The sequence below is a fragment of the Henckelia pumila genome, chromosome 1 (assembly GCF_033568475.1).
Source record: "Henckelia pumila isolate YLH828 chromosome 1, ASM3356847v2, whole genome shotgun sequence".
Lineage (NCBI taxonomy): Eukaryota > Viridiplantae > Streptophyta > Magnoliopsida > Lamiales > Gesneriaceae > Henckelia > Henckelia pumila.
In genome coordinates, this window is record NC_133120.1 from 107,375,429 (window position 1) to 107,401,106 (window position 25,678).

At 32.8% G+C, this 25,678-nt stretch overlaps 3 protein-coding genes and 1 long non-coding RNA gene across 11 annotated transcripts; 2 read left to right on the forward strand and 2 right to left on the reverse strand.

The window, feature by feature from the left end:
- The first annotated feature begins 308 nt into the window (after nucleotides 1-308).
- LOC140875258 (auxin response factor 9-like) lies at nucleotides 309-4,880 on the forward strand. The gene is made up of 14 exons (XM_073278910.1): nucleotides 309-870; nucleotides 984-1,102; nucleotides 1,269-1,364; nucleotides 1,553-1,609; nucleotides 1,725-1,877; nucleotides 1,960-2,044; nucleotides 2,230-2,320; nucleotides 2,582-2,746; nucleotides 2,834-2,947; nucleotides 3,039-3,111; nucleotides 3,186-3,339; nucleotides 3,434-3,972; nucleotides 4,109-4,296; nucleotides 4,382-4,880. The coding sequence occupies exons 1-14, from the start codon at nucleotides 819-821 to the stop codon at nucleotides 4,488-4,490; spliced, it is 1,995 nt and encodes a 664-aa protein (XP_073135011.1). The 5' UTR covers nucleotides 309-818; the 3' UTR covers nucleotides 4,491-4,880.
- A 1,965-nt stretch (nucleotides 4,881-6,845) lies between these two features.
- Nucleotides 6,846-9,434, forward strand: LOC140875054 (26S proteasome non-ATPase regulatory subunit 8 homolog A). Its single transcript, XM_073278599.1, has 6 exons — nucleotides 6,846-7,034; nucleotides 7,547-7,625; nucleotides 7,732-7,834; nucleotides 8,315-8,578; nucleotides 8,940-9,051; nucleotides 9,178-9,434. Exons 1-6 carry the CDS (start codon nucleotides 6,930-6,932, stop codon nucleotides 9,316-9,318), a joined length of 804 nt encoding a protein of 267 aa, XP_073134700.1. The 5' UTR covers nucleotides 6,846-6,929; the 3' UTR covers nucleotides 9,319-9,434.
- A 379-nt stretch (nucleotides 9,435-9,813) lies between these two features.
- LOC140887505 (bZIP transcription factor 16-like) lies at nucleotides 9,814-16,896 on the reverse strand. 8 transcript variants are annotated; one of them, XM_073294803.1, is made up of 14 exons: nucleotides 16,711-16,896; nucleotides 16,534-16,597; nucleotides 15,988-16,090; nucleotides 15,841-15,894; nucleotides 15,689-15,763; nucleotides 14,528-14,617; nucleotides 14,372-14,431; nucleotides 14,093-14,262; nucleotides 13,577-13,631; nucleotides 12,082-12,118; nucleotides 11,736-12,001; nucleotides 10,815-10,892; nucleotides 10,598-10,723; nucleotides 9,814-10,406 (listed from the first exon to the last, which is right to left on the reverse strand). In XM_073294803.1, exons 3-14 carry the CDS (start codon nucleotides 16,057-16,059, stop codon nucleotides 10,170-10,172), a joined length of 1,320 nt encoding a protein of 439 aa, XP_073150904.1. In that variant the 5' UTR covers nucleotides 16,060-16,090; nucleotides 16,534-16,597; nucleotides 16,711-16,896; the 3' UTR covers nucleotides 9,814-10,169. The 8 variants fall into 8 exon arrangements, with proteins under 8 accessions (XP_073150904.1, XP_073150879.1, XP_073150896.1 ...); XM_073294778.1 differs by having other exon boundaries at nucleotides 16,514-16,597; XM_073294795.1 differs by having other exon boundaries at nucleotides 16,434-16,597.
- A 2,104-nt stretch (nucleotides 16,897-19,000) lies between these two features.
- LOC140879948 (uncharacterized) lies at nucleotides 19,001-22,061 on the reverse strand. Its single transcript, XR_012149558.1, has 3 exons — nucleotides 21,990-22,061; nucleotides 21,395-21,485; nucleotides 19,001-19,135 (listed from the first exon to the last, which is right to left on the reverse strand). It is a non-coding gene; the product is annotated as an uncharacterized lncRNA (long non-coding RNA).
- Nucleotides 22,062-25,678: the final 3,617 nt, after the last annotated feature.

A 25,678-nucleotide genomic window follows, 5' to 3' on the forward strand; every position in this document is an offset into this window, starting at 1 on the left:
TTATTATTATTATTATTATTTTGAAAATAAATTTGGCCACATAAAAGGAAAATTAAAAATGAATGATGATTTATTAATAATAAATAAGAAATATTAAATATGTAGCCCCCAACTTTTTTCTTGTTGCACAGTTATGGCATGTGTCCAAACGCTAGAAACTAACCCCACCAAACTATTTTCCGCCAAAAAAATGTCGTCACCCGGACCGGCTAACCCGGGTTAAACCCAAGCCCCCTTAACCATGGTTAAATCCGTTGGCGTTACACACCACACGCAATGTGTGTGTGTGCAGTGAAAAAGGAGACAACCAACCCACGTTCTGTGAAACTCACACAACTCAATTACTCACCATCGATTCAATCAATAAATAAATATACCAAAAACCCTTTTCCACAGGAGAGAAGCAATCAATCAGGCCGTATTTTAAGCTGTTTCTTGGATTGTTTCCAGTCGTTTCTGTTACTGCTCGTGCTCCCATGTTTATTTTCTTCGTTACATTTACCGTCTTTCTTTATTTTCCCGAGGCGACCGAGCTGGGTTTTCTGGTTTTGGTGTAGTGGGTGAGGTTTTTATCCAACTGCTGCTGAGGTTTTTTTGTTTGGGGGGATAAATCTACTGGGTTTTGTTGTTTGCTGCTGTGGATTGTGGTAGAGGTTGTTTTCGCGAGTGTTCGATGTGGTGGGTTTGGTGCTGATGGGTTAGTAGTGGGTGCATTTTGTGTTGCTGTCATATTATCTATATTTTCGAGTTTTGAGCCTTGATCGAGGGTCTTGAGGTTGATTTCTTGTTTTAAAAAGGAAGCTGTTTTGCTGTAATTTATGGCAAATACGGGATCGTTTTGTCAGCAGCAGAGCAGATGTTCAGTTGAAGGTCGATTTTTTTTTTGGAAATGACTCGTTAATTTACACCTCCTTCAGCCAGTTTCCTGAGTTGTTTTTTGGCTATATGTTTTGGGTTTAATTGTTCTTTTTGGTGAACTGCAGGGACTGGAGGAAAGGATATTCTGTGCGTAGAATTATGGAAGGCTTGCGCTGGTCCTTTGGTGGATGTTCCGAAGGTTGGGGAAAGAGTTTACTATTTTCCACAAGGTCACATGGAGCAAGTGAGTTGTGTTTGAATTTTTTCGGAAGAAATATTTGACTTTTAGGGGTGTTTAAATTTCAGATCTTTTGTATGGAATTACTGGACTTCATAACCGAAATTGTTTTTGAATTTACTTTTGTGGCATTCGTCTTGGGTTTCGTCTAATTTTGTGTTTTTTTTTCCAGTTAGAAGCATCAACAAATCAAGAACTGAATCAAAGAATACCGATGTTTAATCTGCCCTCGAAGATCCTTTGCCGTGTTTTCAACATTCAGCTGTTGGTATGGTCCCCCATTAGCTTTTCTTGATGTGTTATGCTCCTTTACTTTTTGAAAATTCGAGTGTTCTAAATTTTTCACACGCTTTTTCATAATTATCATACTTTCCCAAATTAGTAATTGAAAGACTTTACTTGTTAATTCTAATGGTATGATGGTTTGTTAATGTTATGGAATTTTATACTTTACAGGCTGAAAAAGACACTGATGAAGTTTATGCACAGATTACATTGATGCCAGAAACTGATGTAAGAACCTATCTTGATTTTTGCGTTTTCTTTTATTTTTTACCTGATATTCAGCAAAATGCTGTAAGGTTTAAATTATGAAATTTACACAAGTTTTATGGCTTCATTTTTGCAGCAAACTGATCCAAGAAGCCTTGATAACTCCCCGGAGGAGCCTCCTAGACCTGCAGTGCACTCGTTCTGCAAGGTTTTGACTGCGTCAGATACAAGTACCCATGGTGGATTCTCCGTCCTTCGAAAGCATGCTAACGAATGCCTGCCTCCCCTGGTAACTATTCGTTTACTCCCGATTGCTCGTTTCATCTATGATATGTTATTTTCTCATTGTTCCGCTGTTGCTCTCGGATCAGGACATGTCCCAACAGACACCAACACAAGAACTGATAGCCAAGGATTTGCATGACGTTGAATGGCATTTTAAGCATATTTTTAGAGGTGATTTCTGATTCCAACTACAGATTACTCCTTTAATTCTAGGTGTTCGTATTTTTATTGTTATTACTCACGAGTAAGTTGCTTGATTCATGAATTGCTATAAATGGTCCAAATATATATGGTAAATATCGGTTATCCTATATTCCAGATTCAACACTGACATATATTTGACGTAAACTTATCAGGTCAACCTCGAAGGCATTTGCTTACGACAGGATGGAGTACCTTTGTTACTTCTAAGAGATTAGTTGCTGGGGATTCTTTTGTATTTTTGAGGTTCTCAATGATGCATATGATTATGATAAATTCAATTTTCATTGCTTTTCCCGCTGAAAATATCACATGTTTTTTTCGATGAAAAGTTCCTCTCTTTTTGCAAAGCGTGTTATCCCTGTAACTTTCTGAAAGTTTTCTACATTAGATTATCAAAATACCCCAAAGCATCACGGTTGTGAGTTGCCAAATGGCAACCAGATATTTTTTAATATCTTAGTTTTTTGCTCTATAGTCGATAATTTTGTGGCCTTCTCTTTCCAGGGGAGAGAATGGAGAGTTACGTGTTGGGGTCAGACGGCACACCCGTCAACAAAGCTCGATGCCATCGTCGGTGATTTCAAGTCAGAGCATGCACCTCGGAGTGCTTGCCACGGCATCTCATGCTGTTTTAACTCAAACACCATTTGTTATTTACTACAAGCCAAGGTATGATATAACTTAGCCTGCAACAATGTTTATGCGGTTTAGCTGTTAATGTCCTTATTTGCCTTTTCTGTTTCAAAAACTTTCTAGAACAAGCCAGTTCATCATAGGCCTTAACAAATATCTTGAAGCGGTAAACCATGAATTTGGAGTTGGCATGAGATTCAAGATGCGTTTTGAGGGCGAGGATTCTCCCGAGAGAAGGTTAATTTTATTTTATTTTTTACCATGAACTACCTTGTTATTGAGTTTGCATGTTCTGAATGACTAAAAATTTTCTTTTCTAAGCAATCAGGTTTTCGGGTACAATAGTTGGTGTTGAGGATAAATCTTCCAATTGGGAAGATTCTAAATGGCGATCACTCAGGGTTCGTATTTTTGGTGGTATGCTGGCTTCTGTTTCATGCTTCCATAAACCCTGAAACTGAAATAATTTTTTCAGGTTCAATGGGATGAACATGCATCTATTCCAAGGCCTGAAAGAGTTTCTCCATGGGAGATCGAACCATCTGTGGTGACAACACCCACGAGCATTATGCAGACCCAAACGATGAAGCATAAAAGGCTTCGTCCGCATGTTGAAATCCCCGTTCCTGGTAAGATTATCCTTCCCTGTATTTTTCTGTATTGTCTCAACAACATTTTTATCATAACCTCGTCGTATCTCATAATTCTCGTAATTGATTTTAGAAACACCAACTTCAACTGTGTCAACTGCCTGGAATCTGGGTCACGAATCCTATCAAATTAGTTGCAATCTTGAGGAACAAGGGATCAACAACCATGTGGTTATTACTCAAACTACACCCAACCTAAATGCTTCTTTGAATATGATTGCTGAAGAAATGGAAGAAAGTAAAGGTGCGTCGGCTAGGTCTATCATTTTGAGCCCTTCAGCATCAAGCTTGGGAAAACAAAGCAACAGTCCTTTGTCTTCGCAGAACGACGGAAAGAAATTTGATACTGTTGTAACATGTCGGTTATTTGGGTTTGATTTGAAGCGTCCCTCACTTGTGAACCTCTGTGAGAACTCTACTACCAAATCATTGGACACACGAAATGATGGTGGTGAAGTGTGCGTTCCAAGTACAGTATTATCATGTTATTCAGAGCAGAAATCCGGTGGTTTCAAGGATTTGAAAGACATGAAGCCGGACCAGGTGCAAGTACCAACCAAGGAGGTTCAGAGCAGACAGAATCAGAGTCATTGGTTTAGAAGTCGCACCAAGGTATACAAAGAACCAACAAATAATGTATCCAATAAACATCTTTTTGACATCGAATTATTACCAAATAAGCATCAATCTTTGCATCGAGAGTTTAAATCGAGATTATATGCTTTTGTTTAAAAAATTATTTGAGTAGGTACAAATGCAAGGGGTTGCTGTTGGTCGTGCTGTGGATTTAACGGCATTGAATGGATATGAAGAACTCATAACCGAAATAGAAGAGATGTTTGAAATCAAGGGAGAGCTGCGACCCCGAAAGAAGCTGGAAATAGTGTTCACAGATGACGAAGGGGATATGATGCTAATGGGTGACGATCCGTGGCCGTAAGTTTGCCAACTCTGTTAGTTTCTGCACATCAAACCCTTCTTTTCTTGGGCTTGCTCGCCTATTTACAAACTTTTCTTGCAGAGAATTCTGTAACATGGTTCGAAGAATTTTCATCTGTCCTAGCCACGAAGTGAAGAAAATGAAAGGAACCAAGATCCCTTTACCTCCGTCTGCAGAAGGCGAAGATTGAAGTGCAATTTACTCGTTTGCTTCTGATCCTTGGACCCCTCCACTTCATTTAAATTAATTTCCTTGTATTCGATGGAACGAGGTGGACGTCTCTTGCTGATGGACCAATGGACTAAACCATGTAACACGTTCACTAAACTAGCTTTAGATAGTGGCTGAATCTTGACACTTTTTTAGGTATTGACAAAACTGTACTAGTATCAGGGCAGCTGATTAAGAGAGATTAGAAGATGTGCAATTAGGGAGGTTGTTTGTGGTGAAAATGGATGAGAAAAAGTTTAGCCATCCTACATCATATGTAAATAGAGTGTGTGTGGACTTTGGCATCGAGTACTTGAGCCATTTCTTATGTCTCTATTTCAACAAGTAAAAGTGGTGTCTTTTAATGCCATTTCCTTTTATTTTATTTTTATACAATAGGTTATAAGGTTAGGAGATTTTTGCTTTAAATTGGGATTAACCCATGTTCCTTTTTTACTGAGAGAAGTTTATGTCGCTACAATAAACGAAGTAATTGGCGTTTTTTAGTGCCATTTATGTTGAAATTTATGTGTTCGGGTGAACGAACTGAATGTTGGACTTTGTTGTTTAATTCTCCACTAAGTGGGAAGGGACTCCTGATTTGTTTTTGTATTATATAATTACAATGTTTCGGATGATTATATTTTTGGTCGAAATGATTTTGCCTTTGCCGGAATTTATGCTTTAACCTTCTTGTTAGAATAATTTACCCATTTTTATTTCAACTAGTTGATCTAAGAGTTGTGCTCCACATAAAGATAGACGATTTATTTCAATCTATGTTGAAGATATAACTTTCGTGATAGATCCAATAATAGTTTGTAAATGCAAAATATAAGTGTAATCCTATTTTATATTTTCCCTATTTGGAATTAATTTTCTCAGAATTTTAATTTCGATCTAAATTGAATTCCTACGTACGGAAACGAAGCACGTGACAATAATTGAACTTAAGAAAGGGAGAGCGATGTGAAAGGTTACATAGTGCTCGAGTCTGAAAAACAAAGTAACTTAATGATGATATTGGGACTTGTTGATTAGTGCATATATCTTGGACCATATTAATAATATGCTCATTGAGTGCCACCTCTACTAGGTTCCAACAAAATTTTATTTGGTCAACTTAACTTATTAAAATTAATTTTTTAAAAACATAATCATGTAACATAGCCTGAAAATTTGGGCCAAAAGAAATTTTAAATTTTTGTAAAGGGGAAATTGTTTGAAGTTATTTATATTAACAATATATATATATATATATATATATATATATATATATTATATTATATAGTAGATATCATCTAATTAACTAATTTACAATTAATTTGTGAAATTTGATTTGAAATTATAATTATATTTTAATTTAGTTTTTATAAAAACAAAAATTATTAGACAAATTAGTATTTTTTTTATGACTCTCTTTTTTAGCCATTATATGTTTTGTTATTTATCAAAATGACACTCATTTTGTGTTCTTTGATTATTATTTTTTATTTACAAAAATGATACACGCCTTATAAAATTTATATATCTATTGTGTTTTTGTTAATACTTGTTAAGAAAAACGTTTTTTTTTTTTAGTTTTACAATTTTTATTTTTATTTTTTGTTTTCGTTAAAAAGACGGGCTGAGATTTGAATGTAATAATGTTTTTCATTTTTGTATATGTATAACTAATTTGTCAACATGATTCAAGTCTAAAGAATTTAGGATGTGTTTACTATCATTGATGGGATTGTGAACGAATGAATACTAAATTATATTTATTATTATTGATGTGATTGTACATGTTGATGCTTGGTTGATTAAGATTAAAAGTCAAAGTATGATTAAGCTGGATTTAAAAAGGTGTTTCCTTTTTTTTTAAAAAAAAAATTCGAAGTATCATCTCTCGCAAATCTTCCTTTCAAATTTACTTTACTAGGAGATAAACAAATATAATTGCTCATATCTTAGCTCGAACGACCTATTCTTATGCTAATCATACTATTTAGTATCTACCACGATGCTCCTACATTTCTAAATGATGTACTTGTGGGTGATTGTACTGGCTCTTTTTCTTGAATAAAATAAAATGATGGTTTTGATGTTTTTAGAAAAGGTGTTTTTTTGTTCCCAAAAAAAAAAAGAAAAGGTGTTTTTATTTTTATTTTTTAAAAAATGTATAATATTTGGAAATGACGTGTTATGGGCTCGAACTTTCATTACAGGAGTTAGGTTTGGGCCACCCCAGAAAAAAAAGGCTCATGGGTTGTGGCCCAAAATATGTGGGCCAATGAATGTCGGGTCGACCCCGATTCTTTCACATCCGAACTGGTTAGATCCATCTGCGGCACAATTCTTTTCTTCTGCAGAACGAAGAGGACGGATCCTTTCACATTCTTCTGAAAACCCTAAAATATTTCTGAAGACGGAAGAAATGGATCCGAAAATCACAGAGGTTACCCAAATGTTTGAGAGGTTCCAAGCGGCTTTCGTGCGGAAGGATTATGATACTTGTACTACACTCCTCTCGCAGCTCAAGGTAAATATTTCATTTTTTTTGGGGTTCTGAATTCAACTAATTTTCGTAAATATGTATCGCTCTTTGTTTTAAATTTAGGTTCTTGATGTGTAGTTTCTTGTCTCCGTTGAGATATGCGACTGTAAAAGTAATGTCCACAGTGGGGAACCTTGAAATGTTTCGATTTTGCTTTATCTAATGACAGGGAAAAGCTTTAGTTTTCGTAATTAATATTCGTACTTAGCTATATCGTTTAGAACTTTTGGCTGAAATCAGTATACGAAGTGAGATCTGAATTTTTATTTAGGCCACTAGTATGAACTAATTCTTTTGCCAATGTATGGGGATATGGAATTTTGAGGAGTACGGTCAAGGAACAAATTTTTGTAGATAGTTTTCTAAGTGAAACGCCAGGAACATGGTTTTCTCACAAGTTCAATATGTAATGTGCTTAATTTCAGGAATCATCATTTCTTTGGAATTGATGGAGGTTGATATTGGTAATGAACTGTGTATTGTGTATTTTATTGCAGGTTCTATTGACAGGATTTAAGAGTCTACCTCCACTATTTCAGGAAACACCAAATAACATCCGTGAATTGACGATAGCAAGTATTGTTGTCCTACTTACTACTCGTATCTTTTGGGATGTTTATCATTACATTCGAGATTGATTTTCTCAATACTTTTTACGTCTTCTGCTTTGACCTGTTTTCAGGGGATATATATGAATATGCAGTTGTTCTTAGTGTGAGAACTGAGGATCAGGATGCTTTTGAGCGGGATTTTTTTCAACTGAAACCCTACTATACAGATGCCCGGTAACTTAACTTGATTTCTACGTGCTGGCACAAAAGTTTATTACATGTTAATTTGGATAACAGTGAATCAGAAATCGAGTTTTAATTTATTTCTTGAAAATTATATAACCATGCTCCTCTTAGTTGGCTCACCTGAAGGTCACAAGCCTTTTATGGATCTTTTGTTTTTCATTGGTATATTGATGGATCAGTACAAGTGTTTAAGCACTGAATGCTATTAAAAATATTTTAGAGATTATTTCCCAATAAAACTAATTTAGTAATTGATGATTTGACTATATCTAAAGTTTATATTCTTTGTTGCTTGGTTTCATGTTTCTTAATTGATAATCAAACTGATTTTGTTCCATGCTTTCATATTTTTATTTCATGATGAATTATATGTTGACAACTGTTTTATGTATAGACTATAGTGCACTTTGAAGTGTTGTATTTAAGTTCTTAGGCATTTGTTTTTACCATTTTGATGTAATGGAACAGCGGCCGTCTAACACCATCAACTCAGGAATATCCTATTTTGGGTCTCAACCTTTTGAGGCTCCTTGTGCAAAACAGAATCGCTGAATTCCACACCGAGTTGGAATTACTTCCTCCTAATGCTTTAGAGAATGCTTGCATCAAGCATGCGGTTGAGTTGGAGCAATCTTTCATGGAAGGAGCCTACAACCGTGTTTTAAGTGCTAGACAAACTGTACCTCATGAAACATATGTTTATTTCATGGACTTACTGGCAAAGACAGTCAGGTAATGTTTCCTGATCATCAGGAGTTAACATCAGTAAAAAAGGAAACTCACCTGTTGTGTGTGTTATTGGTAGATTGAGTTGATTTATTATTGTGAGCATTTCTGTATTTGTATTTTGGTCCTACCATGCAATTTGATAAACTGATGTTTTCCTTTTAATTTCACTTGTTCATCGGATTTTCTACACGATGGGCATCTAATATCTTTTCAGACTTCTCTTTGCATATCTGTAGATTGTAGTTCCTGTTTTTGATCAGATCACACAATTTTATGTTATATCCATTTATGTGATTATATCCGTTTTTCAATATACTAAGATCAAAATTCCACTTTTGGGGACTTAATTTATTTTCGGTGGTAGGGATGAGATAGCTGGATGTAGTGAAAAGGCATATGATTCCCTTTCAATAAAAGATGCAAGGCAAATGCTGCTGTTTTCTTCGGACCAAGAATTATCCGAATACATAAACGAGGTAAAAATTGTTGCCCGTATTTTTCCAAATCCCCCTCCCCCCAGATTTTACTATACACACTAGCATGTTGCCTTTCAATGTGGCATTGGAGCAGTGATACTTGGTATATGATGTCGGAATATGCAGGAGCATCCCGAGTGGGAGATCAAGAATGGGTCTGTATTTTTCCAAAGATCCAAAGAATCGACTCCTTGCAAGGAGATTCCATCTTTGCAGCTGATCAACCAAACACTCAGTTATGCTAGGGAATTGGAGCGGATTGTGTGAGAGGAGTCTTTACGTGCTGCCATTTTATATTTGATCCTTTGCTTCAACTGTACTTTTTAGCTACCAATGTATTACTCTGTTTTGATTTTATTGCTCGTTTCCTCATTACCTGATAACTGTGATTCCCGTTCCATCTCATTTTTTTTGTAATGACTTGGAAAAAATGTGATGAAAGTTATACTTTGGCTCAAGCATTCCATTTTTCCCCATATTTCACACTTTTGTTTACTTGGGAAATTTTCATCTTGTAGCGTAGTGTATTTGGGGCTCTAAACAAGGTTAAGGTCTTTTTTGTTCAAAGGAGAGAGCCACTGATATCACAAGGTCATAAACATATTTTTATTTTGTTGAACGAGATTAAACTGACGAACTTTACACTGACATGAGATCTAGTTATTTTTGCCTACATGTTCACTACCCTTTCCATTTTAGAGCTATTAGTTGATCTTCTCCCAACAGAGTGTTATAAAAGTATGACAATAGCTGAATTGGCACGTCAAAAGTCATCATATTAATATTAACCAACAAAAAGCATCAAGCTAAATGAACAAAGGCGTGTTTTATTGTGTAATCTATTCCGGGAACCGTTCCTATGACCAACCATTTTAATAAACATAAAAATACAATCCAACACAATGTGGTAACAGAGTCACGGGTACCGACACCGGTCATCAGCTCAATGACGCTTGTGTTCGTCGACCGGGAAAGATTTGGTCAAAACAAACACGATCAATAGTACTATTAGACACAGCTTCTGAGACTAAAAGGACAACGGAGCTCTCAACTATATCACTATATCATACCATGTAATTTACGGGGTTTCCCAGTCACTATCAGTTAAGTCATTGAACTCACTTTGCATGAGAGCTACAAAATTCATCGCTCACTCTGCATGTGATCTCCAGTCTATTAGGTGTTGCTGCCTGATCGCTGATCATCTCGACTGCACCTTGGATCTTCTTGATCGGGTAGTTCACCAAGTCGCTCCTGTAAAACCACATTTGGCGAATAATTTGCTGGCAAGAAAATCTTACGAAGTGTACCATAAAATGATCAAAACAGCTTCCTCGAAGCCTTGGTGAATAGTTCTGGAAGAAAATTATTTCGATACTTGGTCAAAGCATTGCCAAAATCACCGGTGATCTATAGTGTTTTCTGTGAGTGCAAACTTCTTAAGTGACAACAGAGGAGCACAAGACACAACGAAAATTCAGCATCAGGATCTTGTTAGATGTACCTCTTAAGTATAACAAGATTCAGGCTCAAATACAGATAATACCTTGAGTGACACATTCTGAGCAAGAAGTTGCTCGTACTCATTCCTTATCCGAGCCAATTCTGTCCTGAGAGATGCATTTTCTTCTTTCATTGCTTCTGCACGTTGGGCAAGTTCATCGCATTCCGCCTGAATTCCACAACCAAAAACAAGCAATACAATCAGACATCGTGGAGGCGAGATTAACTAAAATGAGAAAATGGAAGTATTTGCCAGTTACCTGCTTGCGCAATCTAGATCGACGAGCAGATTCCCTGTTTGACTGCTTTCGTCTCTGTCTTTTGAGCTCCCTTTCATCCTGGTGGACTCACAGTGAACATGTAGAAGGTCAAGGTCCAGATGGCAAAACACAAAAATATCTTCTCTACACATAGGAAGTAATGTTAATAAATCACAAGTTAAAAGGAAACAGCATAGACTCTGTCGAGACAGTTTAGTATGTAATCTAGAAAATTCTCCACAATAAAAACCGATATTCGATCATTAAGTATTACCCACAATATTGATCAATCAAAGATTTGTGAAATCAGGATGATAACCGGTGAATCAAATCATAAAACTATCAAAATTTGTCATTAGATCCCCAACAATCTTCATTTTTATGATCTTGTTCTGTTGCCATTCAATGTTCTTCGATCCATTTTCCTTTTTGCTTTTCTTCAGATACTCGATCAACCTTTTATTTTTAGCATGATCTCATATGCAATCTTTGATAATGTTGATGGATCTATGTCGGTCACGAAATACATGAAAAGTAACCATTGTTGCATTGCATGCACCGGTAAAAGAACACATGAAGCGACGGTTAGTATGACTTTTCCCATTGTTGATGCAACATTTTAATGGCTTTATATGTTGTGACTCAGGTATTCAGTAAAATAAGCCATATTTGACTTAATATCTGGAGAGCGGTATTCGACTGGTCTGAGTGAACAGGTGACCAATAAGACTATTTATAGGCTCTAGACCGCCTTCATCTTAAAAAAAGAAAAAAATATCCTCACTTCACTTAAAGGAACTAAATAATTCTCGTCATGTCAAAACCTTCTTTGGCAACTTCAAAAACCAAGTATAAGAAGAATAAACGAGGCCCAGGGCACCCACCACTTATTAGGTTACAAAAAAGGAAAAGAAATGTAACCTGTATCCAGGGCTGTGACTGAGCATTGTCCCGTGATCCAGAAGCGACCATTCCTCCAACAACTGAAGAAGCAGGTACCTTTCCTCGCATTGCAGGTATCGCAGAAGCCGGAGCAGGACCCCAATAATCCATTCCAATGTTCAAGTTAGTTGTGGGACCAGGAATACCACCTACAGCCCCTGCTGCTGGCATTGGCACAATTGCCATTGTTTGATTTACCATAGGGTGAGGCGTGGCCAGCCCTCCATTTTGAGAATTGTGTTCAGCTGTAGCAAGATAACAAGAGTCATGACAAGATTCAGAAACTAGATTAAGACAGCAGAAGTACAATCTACAAGAACCGTACCTGAATCTTGCTGGCCGCCAGACTTCTCTGGCAATTCCTGCAAAAAATATAGAAGGAAGTTCAGAAGGAGAAAAAAGTGTGATCCAATTTTTTGAGAACACATGATTATTTGCAATCTCGTTGGAGGATTTTCAAACATGTAGGGTGAAAACGGAAAGCAGGAAACGCAAAAATCTTATCCGATCGGGTGAAAACAAGACCTATTAAACTTGATCCACTTAATTCCGGTCATTGACTGGGCGGTAAATTTTAATATAAACCTGATGTGACTTATAACCGTGTGGCTTTCTTCATATGCGAGCAACCAAGACCAGCACGTAGCCACCAGTAATAACAAATATATATTTCAATTTTTTACCGACAACTTTTTCAGTACCTTTTTAATTTTATTTTGTATGTTTTAGTAATAAAAAATACGTGCTACTTTACATTTTAAAGAGAACTCTAATTTTTCGACATTTCTCAAATTATAATTATATGGTTTTAAAATATATATATAATCATATGCATCCAGGCTGGGTGTTTACAGTGGAGTTTCTTTAACACCAATAGTTCTGAGTTAAAACTACCTCAGCCTCATTTTCTGGGCGAGTTAAATTGTGACTTGTAGCCCGAGACTATGTCACCCCTAGTGACGGGAAAAGAACAAAAACCAAACATAAACTTCTCAGAGGTCATAAATCTTCAACACACAAAACTTATCTTAGGAGACTCCAAAATTTCTTCGTTTCTCTATAAATGCTGGAGTTTTTGGCCAAGCGCGAGCCAATTGCATAAAGAAACATTTCCCTATGGTCTTTTTGGCCAGTTACTATATGACCCAAATGTACAAAGCAAATATCAAAGTCAAACTCGATAGCTTGAAATATGTAAAAACTGCTGCTTTGCAACGGCACCAGAGCAACATTCAAGATTACCATAAAAGTGAAACATTATGAAATCATGCATTTATGCTCATTATTAAGATGGACTAAAGAAGACTTTAGAATTTTCTTTACCTATTTTTCCTGTCATATCCAAATTTCAACAGATAATGACTGATCTTTGATATGGTAACCAGTAAGAAAGTTGTATCTTCATGTTTAAAATGGTGCCAACTTCATGGGACAACCAGACTGCTAATATTTTGTGATTACTAAGCTGGAGAGTATTATAAGTTCTAAAATTGTAACTGATTACCACCAGTGGAATTTACATGGGATCAATTGTCTATCCAATATATATTCTCAGTACAAGTTACTGTGGATTATTTTTTCTGAATACAGAGTACAGCACCTAAATGGACCTATATTTGATTCAAGAATAATCCAAACTACACAATCACAAACAAAAATGTGTCTCAAGATCTGCTGATCAAACAGCAAAACTTTTAAGGTGATGTATGTTAAAATGTAACGTAACATTATTCATTGATTGATGCCCTGAACTGCAAAAAAGTTTATGCATGGGATTCTTAATTTTTAGCAACTTGTAAAAGTGCAAATGTAAAACTTACATTTTCAGAAATAGCATCGCTTCCTTCACTTGAACCTTCACTTGCACTTTCAGCACTAAATATTTTGACAATCAAACAGCTCGATTAAGAAATTTAGCACAATGTTCAGCACCAACAGATTATTTTAAGAAAAAAACACAGGTAACACAAATTCGCCCTCATAATTAAATATGATAGGACAGGTACCAGCAAACAAATGGGAAGGAGAACATCAAAAACAACAATACATGATGATCCTCAAAACCAAGGGACAAACAAGAAAAGACCAAAAGATAAGGGATATAGAATTTTGTCTGACAACAAAAATAATGTTGTCACAAGAGCTGATATCAAAATTGGATAATTAATTGAAAACATAAAGTCTATACCAAAGTCACTTTCCATGTCCAGGACCTACCCCCCATTAAGCTACAAATTTTGCGGATGAGTGAGCTTTCATAGTTTCACATGCTAAATACACGAAAAATGATGTTTATTTAAGTCCTTTGATTGGGTTGGTTCACACATTCACCATACCTTTTAGAATGCAGACCATTTGCAGATGCACCTGACATCTTGCCAGGTTCATTATTCTTCCCAGTGATCATATTTAAACTGCCTAAACTTCCCTTGGATCTTTTGATTGGCAGTTTTTCCTTCCCTTCAAATGACTTGCCATCCACCTCCATGTTGCTAGGAGAGGTGGCCTTTATGTACATATAAACATTATTTTTCAATTAGTTCATGGGATGATTAGTATATATCGCATTGAACGAAGAATGGAGGGAAAAAATCTCAAGTGCCGTGTTGACTCACAGAGGCTTCAGCAACACCGTTTGGAGAAGGCATAGTGAAAGGACTAAAAGGATAAGATCCCTAAACAAAATCAAATACACAAGGAAATATTGAAGCCACTGTATTGAGATGAGCTTGATCACAAACATGCAACAATAGAAACTTAAGAGAATATACCGGAGCCATAGTTGGATGTGCATATATACCCCCATGAGGGTACATAGCGACGTATGGATGTGGAGGGGTGCCATACGGTGGAATAAATTGCTGCAAGTTGCAGAACAAAAAAGATATATATGACTGTCAAGCAGAGCCTATAGTTATTAAAAAAAACAATCATACAGACATATAGAGAACATAAGAAAATCAAGTACAAAGGTTACAAAATTCCAAATGCTAATGTAGGTAATTGTATCAAGGCTCAATACAAAATTGGCAATTAGAAATAATCGAGGGAATATTAGTTCACGAATAAACGCACTTTTAGATACCATGTGCTGGATGAACTCGCTTAAGCATGAATCACGATATGTTTTGCAAGAAGTCAGATTCTACCACTTATAACAACATACTAAGGTTTTCCTCTCCTGCCCACTTATGGATATAAATCTCTCCTTTATCAAACTTTTCCCTTGTTCACAGATACTTAGCTCAAGAACTGTTTCTACAAATTTAGCAAATCTGATTACAAACCGTCTTTGTTAATCAAACTTGTACCATCCCCGAACCATCAATTCTTTATGTTCATACCTTCCCTCAATAACCAAAACCTGGATAAGCTAGTCAGGAACCAATACTGGGATAAGTTAGCTGCGCAGAAATATTTTGTCACATAACTTAATACTTTCTTGTTGGATTCATCTTAAGTTTGCTCTGCAAGAGCAAGACTGTGTTTCTGTAACTCTGTTGGTATCTCATTGGAACATTGCACTATGATTTCTGGAAATTCAATGGTAGAACTCGAAGCCCTCAAAGCATGCTATATGGTTGTTGTTCGAATGAATCACAGAATTTAGGAGCAATGCAACTTCTGAAATTTATAAAGAACCACACTTCATTTCTTTACAGTGCATGATTGATATCATGACTGCTGAGGGGATACACTACAGATAAGCTGAAACTTATAAGTATAGTAAAGGCTGTAAAGCGACAACAAATTATTGTAGTCTTCAAATGTCATATGTTGAAATTTAGGTTTGCTAACTATTTGATTCTACACTTGGTTCTCATCTCCGAGAACCCTATGTGCATGTAAGCTGATATATATTACTAAAAAAATGATAATATTTGCTAGATTTGCCTGAACCAAAAAATAAATTAAAAATATATATATTGTACCTGAACACCCCACATGTAAGGGTGGGCCTGTGGACTTGATGCCAAGAACCCAGGGGGAGGCATAGGAGAATATGCCTACACAACCACCAATCCATGCCATATAAATATAAAATTCAAAGTGAATGAGGTACAATCAGATGAAAAATAGCAACCTGAAATCCAGACCAATCAGCAGCAACCATGCCTGAAACAGCTGGAGCATGTTCCTGGAAATTTCCCAAAAAATGCAATTTTTAAATCATAAGCTAGTAAAAACTACTATAAGAGTACATGATACCAAGATCCACCAGCAGGATGACCTGTAAAGGAGTCTTTGGTTCCTTTGCTTCTTTCCCCTCCTTGGAGGATTTATCCACTTCACTACTTCCCATGTTTTAGGCTACACCACCTCCTCCAATATCACTATAATCATAACGGCACAACACATTTAGCAAGATGCTTTGCCCATGTTAAAAAAATAAAAAAGTGTTTGATCTTAATAGAAAAAATGGCAGACAGGAAATCAAACTCTTTCCCAGTACATGGAAATTACAAAGTAAATTACGTGCATAAAACAACATAAAATTGTGAGGATGATGATAAGGCCTTCGATATCCGGATAAGAATTATAAAGCAAAAAGGCTGTAATCGTAAAGCAGAATAATAACACGTTAACTCTCCAAAATTACAACCAGACACACAGGCAGATGCAAGGAAAACACCATTACACATTGACTCGCCCAAGAATGAAGAATAGGATACAAACCTGGAAAATTTTCACCTTAAACTCACGTGAATAAACTGAATTAAAGAGCTGATAAATAATTCCTAATTCGAAAGATATACCACACAAAATGAACCCTAACTCGGCAATCTTGAACAGGGAACTCCGCACAGCTGCAAGGAAGCTCAAACCCCAACCCTTCTTTCCTTCAACAATAGAAGCAAATTCAAAAGGTTTAGAATAGAATTATTACGTCATGCGAAATATTTGGGCCAAAAACAACTCAATTTCGTGGAATTACTCAAAGCTGAGTCGTAACTAATTAGAGTGGGGAAAAAAATTTGGGGGAAGATTCAGGAAATTAGGGCTTCCTCTGTGAGATCGTGGACATGCTCGTGTCCTTTTCGGAAGATTTGCAGCGAAAGAATGCCGATGTGGTGTCCACCGTGGATTCGGAATATTGGATGAATGTGTATTGTATGTCGTGGAATGTTTAATGGCTACGATTGGGCTGCGTATGTCTCCTGTTTTTATTTTGGGATTCGCTTTATAGATTATCTCCACTTGGATTTCGAGTATAATATTCATAATACGTGTATTTTATATTTTTATTTATTTATTAATTTATTATTTATTACTTTTATTTACACGAAAACTTTTGAGCCGATATTACATGTTCAATGTCATGAGACGAGTTTTTATTTAATATGAATCATTATATTTATGGTTCGTTTTTTTTTTGTGAGACATATTTCTTGTTTGGGCGATCGATTATATTGAACTAAATTGATCAATTTCACGAATATAGGTACGTGAGATCGTATTAAAAAAAACTTACTCATTTACATAGATTGTTGTCATGAACAAAATATATAATAAAAATATTCAATTATAAAATTGCAATTTATTATGAAGAGATGTCTTTTATAGAGATGTCTTTTATGTGTAGTTAAAACTAGCTGAACGCACACGTGCATATAACGAATTTAATAAGAAGATGTTTGGCTGAGCTTATAAGCTCTATAAAACAGCTCTACAAAATAAGCTGTTTTCGATCTTATAAACTCTTAAAATTTGTTTGGTTAAAAATTTTCCAAATAACTTATAAGTTGCTCAAAATAAGTTGTTTGACAACTTATAAGTTGTTTTTTAAAAAATAAAGGTGAATTTACTTTTTGAAAAACATCTTATTTTAACAACATATTTCTCTAAAATATCATTAAATATTTTCATAAATCTACATCATATCCCAACCTATTAATATTAAATATTATTTAAAAAAAAACTCAAATAACATAAATATTTCTAAATTAAAATATTAAATAGTTTATTTTTTAATATAGTATTATTCTAAAACTATTTTCGTATATGCATATTTTCTTAGAGCATCCACATTGGTGCATTAATAAATGATTATTAACACCTATTAATATTATTGCACCAATGTAGGTGCATTGATTATTAATCTGGGCTGCTATCTGCATTAACGTATTAATGCATGAAGGAGATAGGACATTCTTCGAAAAAAAAGAGGTTTTGAGTGTTGGGTGTGTGCACGCGCCAAACACAAAGATCTGGCGCGTGCACACACGCTCTTTGTGGGAGAGTGTGAGTGGGACATAGCCTCTCCCATATTCTGCAATTAAAAAAATGCAAAAAAATAAGATCTTATAACACCATTATACCGATAACTCGTTACATTATCTTCATATCATTATACCATTTTTTTAAATTTTAATAATAAAAAGATCTTATAACACCAAACGTATCAACATCTTTAAGTTGTTTAAAATAAGTTTACCTAAACACTTTAGCAACTTATTTTTAAAATAAGATTTAACAACTTATAAACTCATAAAACGGTTTTTAAGCTTTGAGAGCTAGCTTGTTAGCTATTTTTAATAAGTTTAGTCAAACAATATTTAAGTTAACTAATATATCTCGATCGAAATATAAATAAGTTGCAAAAATTATGTTTTGTGTAAAATAAGATTAACAACCGAAAACCATGAAACAAATGAAATACGAAAACCCGTTGGGTGTTTTCTTTCCATCCAAGTTGAAAGAAGACAGAAGGAGGCAATTGTCTTATGTCTATATTAAGATTTCTATGCACGTAATCTATTAATATATAAAAGCACAGTTTTTGCTAAATATGAAAAGTTTTTGTCAAAAAATTGTTCCAACAAAAGAAATATCATTTTATATCATCGTATAAATCATTTTATTTGACTTATATTAAATGCACTAACAATTTTCCAAACACATCTGACAAATCCCACTCTTCAAGAATTCATAAATATATGGTGTTGGGTAAATAATTACAAAAAATTAAATTCTTATAAAAAAAAAAGTAAATACAGCTCTTAGAGCTTTACTATTTGACTTACAAATCTTGCAAAAACCCAATATTCAATAACTCATAATTACATGTTGTCCCATAAATAAATACAACTAATTATATGCCGACCGAAAACATAAATACTGCTCTTATTTCAGTCTTGGATTGTGTTATTATTTGAATTCAAATAAAGAAGTCCAACATATTGCAATTTAATAATATAATCAAAAAAGAACTATAAATAATCGAACTACACACGATCAAATTTCATCTCCCAAATCTGATATCACATCACAAATCACAAATTTTAAAATGCTTCCACTGTTCAGCACTATCCGTCAACTGGATAGTCTGAATACACGTTGGGCCCTCAAACTCAGATTGTTGCGGTGCTACGAACAACCTGTTTTTCAAAAAGAGACATTCAGTATAGAATGTGTTTTTTATGATGAAAAAGTAAGAAACTTTATTACCTCATCTTCCGTCAATTCAAATAATTATTTATTATGTATTTGGTAATGAAAAAAGTTTTTTTCTATTTCACAGGGTTCTCGCTACATGGTAGTATAAAAAAAGAAGAAATGATAAAGAGATTGATACCAATTCTCAATGAAGGACATATTTTTGCCATAAAAAATATGGTGATTGTTCATAATGGAATGACATACAAGACTACACAGAACAAATACAAATTGATTTTTAGTACAAATACTAACTTCTGTGAAATCTTTGATGATACATTTCCAAATTTCATGTTTGAATTCAAGCCTTTTTCTACACTAACCATTGCTGGAGACGTGGTGGATGAAAGGTATGCTAATAATTTATAGATTTTAATTTAGTTTTTATTTGCAGGTAATAAATATTTGCTACAAATAATTATTCAACCAAAAATTATTATTAGTAGCATTTGATTTTATGTTTTCACCAAAAAAAAATATAGCAAATTCCAAGAACAACATTAATAATTATAAACGAAAAAAATTAAAAGGCAACATTAAAAGTTAATAATTACGTACACATATAATATTTAAGTACATATACAATAATAATATATTTAAAATTCCAAAATATAAATAAAAATATATATATAAGAGTTCTATAAATAATCATACACATAAGCCGACCATATTTGGAGACCTCAACCATAAATTAAGTACATATATAATAATATTATATTAGTTGGAAAATATACAAATATTAAGAGTCAATCTTTAAGTACATATATAATAATAATAATATATTTAAATTTAAAATTTCAAAATATAAAAGTAAAATAAATAATCATACTTTCAATAATTAATTAATGAAATTGCGTACAAGTTTTAAAAGACAATTTTATCTGAAAAATGTTAAAGTTTATTCACAACTTAATCAATAAATTTTTTTAGAGTTTCAAACATGGAAGACAAAAAATACAGAACACAAATAGTTATGCAAACAATAATTATTAATGGTAGTTGCATAAGAATTTAGAATAAACGACCAAAATTAAAAAGCAACATTTAAAAGTTAATAAATAAATTACGTACATATATAATATTTAAGTACATATACAATAATAATATATTTAAAATTCCGAAATATAAATATAAAAGTAATATAAATAATCATACACATCGGCAACCATATTTGCATAAGCCAACCATATTTGCACACCTCAACCATAAATTAAGTACATATATAATAATATTAGTTGGAAAATATACAAGTACTGTAAATAATAATCTCATCATGTATTTTAGATTTTCAAAAATATCATTAAAATATTAATACATTTAATAAGTACATTTATTGAAATTGCTTAAAAAATTTTAAAAGATCTTGTCGGGAAATTGAAATAAGTTTGGCTAAGGAATTATTTACAATACAATAATTAATTTTTTTAGACTTTCAATACATTGAAACAGAAAATCAACACTACCCCATGCCTATCATATTTACACAACCCAACAATATTTGGACAACCGAAGCATATTTACACAGTCTAAGCATATTTATATAACACATGTCCGATCACACAGATAAATTTTAAATCCAACATCAAATAAACACCATTTGCTAAAAAAAAATCTCCCACAAAGCAAAATGATCTCTAACAAGTAGAATCAACAAAATCTCAGAAGATAAAAACAAACGGTATGTTTTTCAATTTCGTATATTGCAACGAATTTTTGAATGTAATATATTAATGCATTACATCTTATTTCATATGTTTTTTAACATAAATTTCCTACAAATAGTTGACAAGAAATTAGAGTGCATCATCTTTTAAAGAAACCAGCTTGAAAAAATGAAAAGGTTGACAACGTCGACAGTTATTAATAAGTGCACCAAGAGTAATTCCCACACAAACGGTACGATTCTCATGTATTCGTCACTATCTCCATATCAAATTTCAAATATGATATCGCGTCTCTTTTTTTTCTGCTGATCTACTATGTATTTATTTTTTATATTGCATCTCTGAAAAAAATTAAACACGAGAGATTTCAAATATGGTAATGCATCACTTTTTTTTCGTTGATCTACTATGTCTCTATTTTTCTGTATTGCGAGTGATTTTTTTTTTTTTTTTACTAAATCTACTGTCTTTATTTTCTGTATTGCAACAGAAACAATATTTGAAAATATACAAAAAAAATATTTGAAAATATTTTACGTTTAAAGATTAGGAAAGTATGGATCCTTTGTATCCCACACAAAAAGATTGAACACAGTTCCACACATGGATCTAATTTTCCGTCATAGATCTGCCTCAGAAAAAACAAAATTAAATACCAATGACCATAAGTTAAAGGTAAAAAACAAAATAAAACCGAAATAGATCAAACAACATAAAAGAAATTCTATGAATTTCTGAATCTCAAGTTTACAATATTTTTTTTAAAGTTTGAGGTTCAGATCTGTTAAAAAAATGTCTAATAGTTTTCGAATAACTGTTGAATATATAAATCTGAAAAATATATACCAGATTTCCTGTTCAAACAGAGTAAACAACAATAGCTACATTGTAGATCTACTCTGTCGTAGATCTGTCTGAGAAAAAAAGTGAAACACCAGTTACCAAATGTGTGATATGTAACAAAAACAAAAGAAAACTGATATCGATCCAACAACATAAAAGCAATTCTATTATTACAATAGATTTTTTCAAAGATACAAGTTCATATCTTAATAAAAAATATTTCTCATATATTTTCGAAAATAACTATTGAATATATATAAATAAATCCGAAAAATATATACAAGACTACCTGTTCAAATCGATACAAACAACAATATCTGTGCGAAAACCTGTATAATTACAAACTCCGAAGAGTCATTAGGATCTCGCCATTCAGAAAAAAATGAAGATCAAAAAATCGTAAGAAACAGAGAAAAAGAGAAATAAATGATATGCTTCTCATCTGCCGACATATAGAGAGTAACCTATTGGAAGAATTAGGTTAAACTCTTCTTTGGGCTAAATACATAATTTGCATTGGATTTTTTTATGGTCTATTGGATCATTATTTCACATAGAATGGGGCTTAATTCAAATTGATTTGACATATTATTTGTAATTTTTTTTGAGAAAAACGGCCCAATTGACATGGATTGAACTACTATATTTTATTTTTTGAATAGATGACAAATAATTATCTTATTTATATCAATTTTGATTACGATTTTAAATTAGAATAATTTTAATATGATTATATGCTTTTAAGCTTTATAATTTTATTTTTTAATGTTTTTAAATAATATAATAATAACGATAAAAAAATCAAATCATTTTGACAAGTTGGACGCTTAGTCGTCTTAATTTTAGATTTGATTAAGTTTAACTTGAAAATTATTTTTTAAAACACATGAAACATAATTATATTATTTAAATAAAATTTTATATTTATGGTTTTAAATTTCAATAATCTCTTATATATTTTGAATCTAACAAAAAAAATTAGTTGTTAAGTAATAATAAAATAATATTGATAAAAAAAAATCGAATCTAGATTTGGTTGATATATTGTGCTGTAATATATTGATTGAATTCGTCCAAATCCACTCGTGTTCACACCTCGAAAGAGTTTGTACTATTTTTAAATATTTATTTTAGTTGTTTTTTTAAAAAACTAAATTAGAAATTTACATAGAATTGAGTATATTTATTTTGACCCTTTTATGTTGTTGTGTAGAAAATCTGGAGGTTTTTCAGAATGTGAAATAAAAATTTTATTTGTTAATTGTATGATTTATAATTTTTTTATTTGTATTTTAAATATTTATAGAAATTTGCATAGTAATTATTTTTTTAATAATATCATCCCGTGCATCGCACGGGTGAAATACTAGTATATACATATATATTAATTTTGTTTTGTTTTAACTAACTATTGTGTAAACAAATCTACACACTATATTAAATTGATAACTTTAAAATGGATTTTTTTATAAAATTTTATTTTAAGGTGACATGGTTATTTTAAAATTTTAAAATAAGATAAAAATATAATTATTAGAATATCATAGTTTTTTTTTTTTTGACGGTTAGAATATCATAGTTAGGTCATATACATATGTAGTAAAATAAATTTTTCCTATTTTTTTTAAATAACAAATATCTTTTTTGTAATTTGAGAAGACGATATTTTTGTTTATCAAAAAATACACCGATGAGGTACTTACACCCCTGACTCTAAATATAGACTAGTGTATCGATGCATGCTTGTGAACATACATACATACATACATATATATATATATATACATATATATATATATATATATATGTATATATATATATATATATGTGTATATATATATATATACATACATGTATATATATACACACACACAAATATATATATACATATATATATATATATACATGTATGTATATATATATATATATATATGTATATATATATATATTTGTGTGTGTGTGTGTGATTGTAAAACCCTAGGCGTGAAACCAACGACGTTATCATATAATCTAGGTGTGTGTGTCTGTGATCAATTATTGATGTAGCAGTTAAAAAAGTTTATGTTGTGTCACGTCACTGTTATATCAAAATAAAAAAAACCCATATTTTTTAAAAACATTCTTCCGTTATCCTAAACCTCTACAACAACTTTTTAATGGACCCCACTTTTAATTCTCTTGTTTTTATTCTAAGTTTCATTTACCATATAATCTTAATTCATATTTTCAATTAAAACTTTTAATAGTATTTAAATTTTATTACATTAATTTTTATAAAATTAAAAATTTGACAAAAAATAAACTAAAACATATAAAAATTAGTATGTATTGTCTAGTTTGGATCATTTGAAATTAATTTTAATGAAAACCAAATTACTGAGAAAATAACATTACATAAAATGATGAAATTAAAAATAAAATACAAAAACCAGAAAAATGTGATTGCACATACAAATAAAAATCCAAATGCAAATACAAATACAAACACAAATACAAACAGAAATACAAACAAAAATACAACTACAAGTTCAAATCTAATACATATCTCATTTTGTTAAATCATTTCACAAGTATGGAGATGCACACGAAGTTGTTTCTCCGTCATTTTAGTAGTATCTTTCATGAGGTAGTCATACTCATGTTGGAAGACTTTAGATTTCTTGTTTCATTAGCAACATTCAAACCCTCCAATTTATCCAATTTTCGGTGAATGAAATCTGTAAATTTTTCCATACATTGTCCATGTTTTCTTTGATCATCTCTTCCAACAATATAAATTTTTTTTTACCCTTCCTCTTAGCTGCTTTTTGTCCAAATGGACGAGTGCGGACTTCATATTCATCCACATCAACACTCGTGTCTGGATTAGAAGATGATGTGTGTGTGCTCCCGATTCAAATGCCACTGTCTCTTTCCTGGAGTGATGGTCTCCTGATTGTGGAACGTACTTCTCACATTCTTCGAGAATTCTCCAAACATGTTCGTACTTGAAAGTCTTGTTCTTTTTATTACTCATCAAGCCTTCATGTGTCTTGGTTAGTATATCATCGTCACTCCAGCCGCTTACACGGTTGCTATGTCACTTATTATAAATTCCACTAAACTCACTCACCAACCTTTGAAAGTTAAATAAATGTGATTTTACCTGCTTCAATTGTCTCTTTGCAGTTCCAACAAGACGATGTTCATTGTACTCCTATGTAATACTTTTCCATAAAGCTTCATTTTTTTTGTGCATTGCCAATAACTGGATCAGTGCTTACAAAAATCCATGACCTTGTGAGCACCTTTGTCTTTTTTCAGTGAACAAGTAGTATTCTTGTTCTTTAGATCATCTTCTTCATAGCCCGTCTCTGTATTTCTATCGAGGTCAATGTTATTGAGCCCAAATTGAGACGAATGTGGCAGAAATTGAGACTTCGGTACAGAAGTTGGTGTTGCGGCCTCTAAACTAGTCCTTCTTGATTGTTCTGAAGGGAATGTGGATCTTGTTGGATTGTGAAGTCCATAGGAAGAGTAGGACACATGTAAAGTTGGTTGCTCATCATCGAAAAATACTCACGAGGATACATAATATGCGGAGTTCGATGGACATTATTTGGATTAATTGGAAATTTGGAGGTATCGGAAAATTATGAGGATGTTGTGTACACATGAAATGTTTGAGAAATTTTGAGAATATTGTGTAGGACGAACGTTGTAATTTTGAGAAGATTAATTTTTTCAGTATTTGAAGAGTTCAAATAATTCATAAAAGCTCTGTTGTAATTTTCATCCATGTTAGATAAAATTACAAGTATATGATAAAAGAGGATGAAAGATGTAGAGAGAGATATTATGAATTTGATGAAAATAACGAAGAATTGAGAGAGGTATTTATAGGAGAAAAAAATAACTGTTGTAAATTAAATATAAAGTCACAGAATTCAGAACGTCTCAAAATATTGCCTAACGATTACATGAATTTGTGCAGTTACT